The following is a 7,405-nucleotide window of genomic DNA, read 5'->3' on the forward strand; positions in this document are numbered from 1 at the left end:
TGTGGTGGAATTCAGTAATGTTACGTCCGCAGTTACTCGTTAAACCAAAACAAACGGAAGTACTGGAGAGAAATGAAGAGGGTGACGATGGGGTTTTGGTAGAAGAGTTGCCCCTCTGACGTGTTCTTACACAACAATTCACCAATCTATGACGGAGGAAAAGTTTTGGTTGGAGGGATACAAGTATGGAATCTGTTCGATCTTCTAGAGAAGCATAATCTTTACTGATGTCAAAATTAAACTATAATTTGTCTTGTCACTCTTTTTCTGAAGCCTGCGTTGTTTAATTGTCATATCTATAAAATTCTGTCTGATCTCCACTAAGCCAACTTGTCTTAATATGTCTTTCTGATTGATGACAGTACATTTGTATGCCATAATCGCATGATCCTAAGCTTGTGTCTCTTTCAATTTATTAAATCCTTTGGGTGGGAGGGATCTAGAACTTAGGCATTGCCCTTGCCCAATCAGGAACCCAATTTCGAAATGGGTTTCCTAGTCATGTTCATGGACCTTTGGATGAGACCGGTTTTTATTTCCTATTTTCAGTACTGTTGCTTTATTGATTAATTTCTAAGCATTGGTTCCCCTCCATGATACATGTCTTTCATTCCCAACAACTGGTTGAGCTACAAAACATGGAATCTGACTTGGAATATCATGGGTTTCAGAGAAGTTTGAATATGTCGTCCTATATTATACAGTGAAACACAAGATAGAAACAGCAATAAAGTTGTTTCTTTGTAATTAAAAGGTCAGGTTTCTAATTGCAGGAAACATTTTTTTTTTTAAATATGTAAGGATAAACTTATGTATTGTCGTATTCTTTGTAGTCAGGACTCGAGATTTATCGGGGATTGATTTATATTATACAGTGAAACAAAATGAAATTGCTAGGTAGAGTAGTAGTTCGCACTGTAAGACAAAGGAAAGAGAAAGTTTATCTAATGTGTATGCTTGGGTTAATGATAATTGAGCAGAGATGCTTCTGTTACCGCATAGATAATGCCAATGCTCTCCTATACACAGACAGATTAATAACCTTTATGATACAGATTAAGTGGTTGTGGTTGGAGCTTATAATTCTCTCTCCAATTTTTCTCAGCTTCCATCTGTCTCTTCTGCATACACCACCCACCATCATTCCCCAGTTACGCCAATGGTGGTCCCATCCATGACACTAACACCCGCGTCTATATTAATTTATATACATATATAGATATCATTGAAGACAACCTCTACAACAGGGAAAGTGTTAAAAAGGTGTAATATAATATCCTCTCAGCTGCAACTGAAACATAATACAAGCTCACTTGCTATACTATATCGATTAGAAATCGTTTTAACGATTTCATTTCTCCTCTATTGGTTAACACCTAGACATTAGTCTAGCGGACCTATTTATCTATACTTCATTGCTCAATTTGCCTGCTCGTGATCGAACATTCAACGAGCAATAATGAAAGAGCATCAGAACAAGAGGCACAGAACTATGGGGCCCAAAATTGGATCTTAGTGAAAACTTGCCATCTTTTGAACTAGGCATAGTGGTCGTGGTCCATGGAAATGTTTTTAGCCTTTGGCTGTTCCAGATGGGGCTCTCTATATATAGACAGTCTAGACAGCAGAAATTGGGTTCGGAGTGGGTTTTTATGAAACGGGTTGGGGAAGAACGGAACATGCATGGCTTGGCTGATGCTTTAAAGAACATGCAATGCAAAACTTTTGAATTCCTACAAAAGAAGAAGAAGAAGAAGAAATCAGCACCTCCTGTCGAAAACAAAAAAAACCACGTTGTATTTTGGGTACCTGAAATTTTTTAATTTAGTACAAATACCAACTACGTAAGTTTCAATGTATGCCCTGGTCATTTAAAAACTCAAGTATTTCATGCTATGCGAAGCAACGATAAATGAAAAAAAGACAATAATAATAATGATAATAATTGACTGTATAATAAAATAATGTATTTAATTAAATATATTATCATATTATTTAAAAAGTTAACCTGTGATAATAAGTTACTGAAAAAATATTTTTCTTTAATTAAGTGCTAACACATGATATGATAATAGAATAAAAAAAAAATTAATAACTGCAGTTGATAAACAATGAACTGCTAGTACTACTAACAACAATTGAGTTGATTTCACACGTAAGGAAATTGGCTTCTCCACCGGGCTACCACTTCCACTAACAATTCCCAATTTCAGGATAAATTTTTTTATTTTCCATTCATAAAACTCAAAACATGGTGTTTGAAAAGATTATCTACTTCCATTAACAAGCAAGCTAGTTAAAACCACTATTTAGTGCCGTCAATATCAGAGCAAACCTGTCTTCGTTTTGACGGCTAAAAAAATCATTAAAGGGAATAAATGCATTCATTCTTTTTTGGAGTTTCACCATCCTAAAGATAAGTTTGGACTTATTTCCTCTCCACACTCAAAGGTAAAGAAAGCTTTATTTTAGCCGATATTTCTTCAGATGCCATACTCTAATTGTTTTTCTTGTTCTAATAAACAAATCATTAGGATATCACCATATACTTAAATAGATAGATAGAAAGTGAATAAGGTCGGTTTTCCCAACACCTCCACAAGCATTTCTTTCGTTCAAGTTTGATCTTTCTTTGACATCTTTTTTCTTTTTAAATAATAATAAATTGGCCCTTTTCATTGATAAAAATTTCAGCATTTCCATCTCTCAAAGACACGTTTCAAAAGGGACCCAAGCCTTTCATGCATAAATAAACCCACTCCCCTTCATCCTCTTCTCCCCATACACAAAACCTTGTTATCCATTTCTCCTTCAAACAAGGCACACGGTCACTCGGGCTAAGACAGAAGAGCATCGTATATTTTCCTACCTTTGTTATATATACATACAAACTCTCTTGAACTCTTCTTTATATCCATATATTACAGTTTCAGTTTTGTACCAAGTCATGTGTAATCCCAAGCCGTCTTCAGCATCCCCATTTCTGTGTCCCACAAAAACTTACCCCAAAGTTTTGGATCCTACCCCTGATGATCAAGTTCAAGATGAACTACAGAGATGGCCTACTCCTAATGAGGTAATGAAGCAGAACCTAACTAATAAAATAAATCAACAAATACCATATTTATTTATTTTGTGAAAGTAAATGAAATGAAGTAACAAGTTACTATCCCCTCTATTGTAAAACAAAAAAATAATAATGTCAGCTTATAATTAACATACATACCCATTGATATTAGCTAATTGTCTTTTTGTCTTTCTGCATTCAGGCCTTGGAAGAAATGAAAGCCATATGGAAGATATCAGGTCCAACAGCCATCACTGGTATACTCATATATTCAAGAGCTATGATCTCTATGATTTTCCTTGGCTATCTCGGCGAGATGGAACTAGCAGGAGGCTCTCTCTCTATTGGTTTTGCCAACATCACTGGCTACTCTGTGATCTCTGGATTAGCCATGGGGATGGAACCCATTTGTGGACAAGCTTATGGAGCAAAACAATGGAAGCTTCTTGGCTTGACACTTCAAAGAACTGTACTCTTACTCCTCTCTACATCAATCCCCATCTCATTTATGTGGCTTAACATGAAGAGAATCCTCTTATGGTGTGGTCAAGACCAAGAAATATCATCAAAGGCTCAAACTTTCATCCTCTTCTCCATACCAGACCTTTTCTTTCTTTCACTTCTCCACCCTCTGAGAATCTACCTCAGGACTCAAAGCATCACATTGCCATTAACATATTGCTCAGCTATCTCTGTTCTGCTCCACGTCCCTTTGAATTTCCTTCTAGTGGTTCATCTAAAGATGGGTATTGAAGGGGTGGCCATAGCAATGGTATTGACTAACCTCAACCTCATTCTCTTCCTCTCCTCCTTTGTCTACTTCTCGGGTGCATACAAGGACTCATGGGTTTCACCAAGCATAGACTGCATCAAAGGGTGGTCTTCATTGCTTGCACTTGCGGTTCCAACTTGTGTTTCAGTTTGCCTTGAGTGGTGGTGGTACGAGTTCATGATAATGCTTTGTGGACTTTTGGTCAATCCGAAAGCGACCATTGCTTCAATGGGAATCCTTATCCAAACAACATCTTTAGTCTATGTGTTCCCATCATCATTGAGCCTTGGTGTTTCCACAAGAGTGGGGAACGAGTTAGGTGCAAACCGTCCTGGAAAAGCACGCATTTCCATGATAGTGTCACTGTTCTGTGCTGTCGTTTTAGGCCTTGCAGCTATGCTATTTACCACCTTGATGAGGCACCAATGGGGTAGGTTCTTCACCAATGACCATGAGATTCTAGAGCTTACAGCCATAGTGTTGCCAATTGCTGGGCTTTGTGAGCTTGGGAACTGCCCACAAACCACTGGTTGTGGAGTTCTAAGAGGTAGTGCAAGACCAACCATTGGAGCAAACATCAATTTGGGCTCATTTTACTTGGTGGGTATGCCAGTGGCTATCCTTCTGGGGTTTGTGGCCAAAATGGGATTTGCAGGGCTGTGGCTTGGGTTGCTTGCAGCCCAAGCAGCATGTGCTGTGCTCATGTTGCTTGTTCTCTGCAGAACAGACTGGAATGTGCAAGTAGAAAGAGCCAAAGAGCTCACAAAAACCTCAACTATAACCACCACTTCTTCTTCTTCTACTGATGCTAAATTACCTACATTCACAAAAGCAGAGGCTAACAAGAACAAGAATGCTCATGCTTGTCTTGAAGAGATAGTTATCACTGATGATGATGAGGTTACCAAGACATGTTCACTTGAAAAAGATCCACTGATCATACGCACTGCCAAATAAAATGTAGATTAGTTAACCATAGTTTTTCTTCCCCTCATTTTTTTTCTTTACCTTCATTTATTGGATGGTACTAAAAAATCACTCCCCGTTATACTCGACTAGCGAGTGTGGGGTGGAGGAAATCCTTGTACGCAGCCTTACCCTTACATAATTGCAAAGAAACTATTTTCTGGATTCGAATCCATGACCTTTCAGTCATGAAGGAATAGTTTTACTACTGCTCCGGTTCACCCCTTATTTATTGGATGGTACTGTAGAATAAAAAAAATCAACCCCCCCTTGGCCCTCCCTTTTTAGCCCCTTGATTATGTCTCTTCTTTTCTTCAGATTGTACTATTAATAATAGCCATTGAGAAAGAAAAAGAGAACAGAATGCTTTTTAAATTACTTCTCCATAGGGACATTCAGAGTAAGAGAAGATGTGGGTGGGGGAAGGGGAAAAGGGGGTTTCTACTTTCTACCTCACTTTGGTATTTGATCCCTTCCATAAAAGACCAAAAAACTTGACAACCTAAAATTGGAAAATAAACCTCTAGTACCATTAAAACCTGGCCCAACTCCCTTGTAATATAAATTATTTGAGCATCCTATTCTTCTTTTTCTTCTTGTTCTCCCCTTCTCTCTATTTTCCTTTATAACAATAAAGCAAATGAAATTATATAATATTTCAACTATGCAGGAACAATATCGTATCCTAACCTTTCCCAAGCATATAACATGTGAAAAAGCATTATATTTACCAAAATGTTATCCTTTTGTAATTCTAATTATAGTTTTCCATGGCACAATGCACACACAGTAGTGGATGAGGTTATGACAATGGCAATGAAAATGGTTAGATAGATATGTTCCTTTAATGCTCTATTCCATAGATATGTTCCTTTAATGCTCTATTCCACAGACATGTTCCCTTTAATGCTCTTTTCCGTGGACATAAAAGTGTCTGTACGATAAGTAAAGAAAGACTGAGCCTGAAAACAAACAGATACAGACAAATGCACACACAAACAGAGAGGGGTATCAGCACAGAGAAAGGAGTGAAGAATGATAACAATAATTGGCAGTAGAGAAGTGTCTAAGAAGAAGGGTATTTGAGGGGGGCCATGTTTTGAACTGCAGATTATAGAAATCCATCTATTATTGCCTCTGTCTACTTCTCAGATGGCAACAAAATTGTAGCAGTGCCTCTGCGTGACCACTTGCCCTACACTTTAAGAGGCTACCCTCCTATTTCTTTTTCTCTGAAACTACCACCAAACACCCCGGAACAGTGATTAAAGTATTTGACAAATTTTTTATCCAAATGTCACGCGAACAATATTTTTTATCAGATTGTCACCCGACATAATTCGCTACAACTAGTAGCCTCGTAACGAATTATGTTTGCCAATGATTTTGTGACACATAACCACACATTTCGTACCAAATTCTCTATCACTAGTAACGAATTATGTCCCGTCAATTTTTTTCTGTGAAAATGTGTCACGTGTTATAAAATTATTGGCGAACGTAATTCGTTACCAGTCGTAACAAATTACATCGCGTGATAGTCTAATAAAAAGTACTGTTGAGATGACATTTGAATAAAAAATTCGTGAACGATACTTTGATGGATGTCCCAAACACCACTTCAAGTGACTATTATGAAAACATTAAAAAAAAAAGTACTTTTTTTTTCCTTTTAATTTACCTAACTCTTCCTGTGTACATTTTCTCCTACAAGATGTGGTGAAGGGCCCATCTTATTTGCAGTTTAGAGTGGAACACGTAAGGCAAAGTTTTGTCCTATTCTCCTTTCTTTTCTCTCTATCTAGTTCTTGAAGCCACTTCTCATCTCACCTTGTCTTCTATTTTTCCAACTTGTATCAATAATATCTCTATCTTGCATTACTCCACATTTTTATGCAATTGCGGCAAAGAAATTTTATAATGGGTGGTACAGCATCACCATTTCCTAGATTTCGTAGTGGGTGTGCAATATTTTTGGTTCACAAAATGTTGTTATATTTGGTAATGACCATTTGCACAATCTTATGTAAGATACAACAACTTGCACCCTTTTCAGTACTAAAATGCAATATTCCATCCACGTTTAAAAAAGATTGATTCTTAAGAAATACTTTTTTTTAAGTTCTTTCACAAAATTATTAACAAAAGTATCTTTAAACTTGGGAATAGTATGGACGTGGGTGGGACTATGTGAGAAGAGGAGAGGAGAGAAAAAGAGAAAAGTGAGTCTGATTTATTTTTTTTGAAAAGTGTGTATCAATTTAAAGAATCTAAAGTTGTGTCATTTTGAGTAAGAGAAAGAGATAGATAAAGAAGAAGAGAGTGGACAAAAAAATATAAAGACGTGAGTCACACCTCTTTGTGAGAGTAAAAAGATATAAATTGTGTCATTTAAAAAGATAAACATTTTTTCCTTCTTTTTTATATAAATGTAAGAGATAAAATTATCTATGCAAGAAAAATATTAATTCCTTAAACTAAACTAACTTTTTTTAATATCTCCGTAAATTTATCTATACGGTTTGAGTAATGTAGAACCACAAAAATGACAAAGTTTTTCTACCAAATTTTTATTACAGTTACATATTCAAGGTTGGACT

The 7,405-nt window shown here is 36.6% G+C and overlaps 1 protein-coding gene across 1 annotated transcript; it reads left to right on the forward strand.

Annotated features, from left to right (window-relative positions):
• Nucleotides 1–2,828: 2,828 nt before the first annotated feature.
• LOC133285889 (protein DETOXIFICATION 48-like) lies at nucleotides 2,829–5,090 on the forward strand. The gene is made up of 2 exons (XM_061483200.1): nucleotides 2,829–3,076; nucleotides 3,270–5,090. Exons 1-2 carry the CDS (start codon nucleotides 2,948–2,950, stop codon nucleotides 4,794–4,796), a joined length of 1,656 nt encoding a protein of 551 aa, XP_061339184.1. The 5' UTR covers nucleotides 2,829–2,947; the 3' UTR covers nucleotides 4,797–5,090.
• The last annotated feature ends 2,315 nt before the right edge of the window (nucleotides 5,091–7,405 follow it).

The sequence above is a fragment of the Gastrolobium bilobum genome, unplaced genomic scaffold (assembly GCF_033153095.1).
Source record: "Gastrolobium bilobum isolate Gb01-03AN ecotype WA unplaced genomic scaffold, APGP_CSIRO_Gbil_v1 utg1530, whole genome shotgun sequence".
NCBI lineage: Eukaryota > Viridiplantae > Streptophyta > Magnoliopsida > Fabales > Fabaceae > Gastrolobium > Gastrolobium bilobum.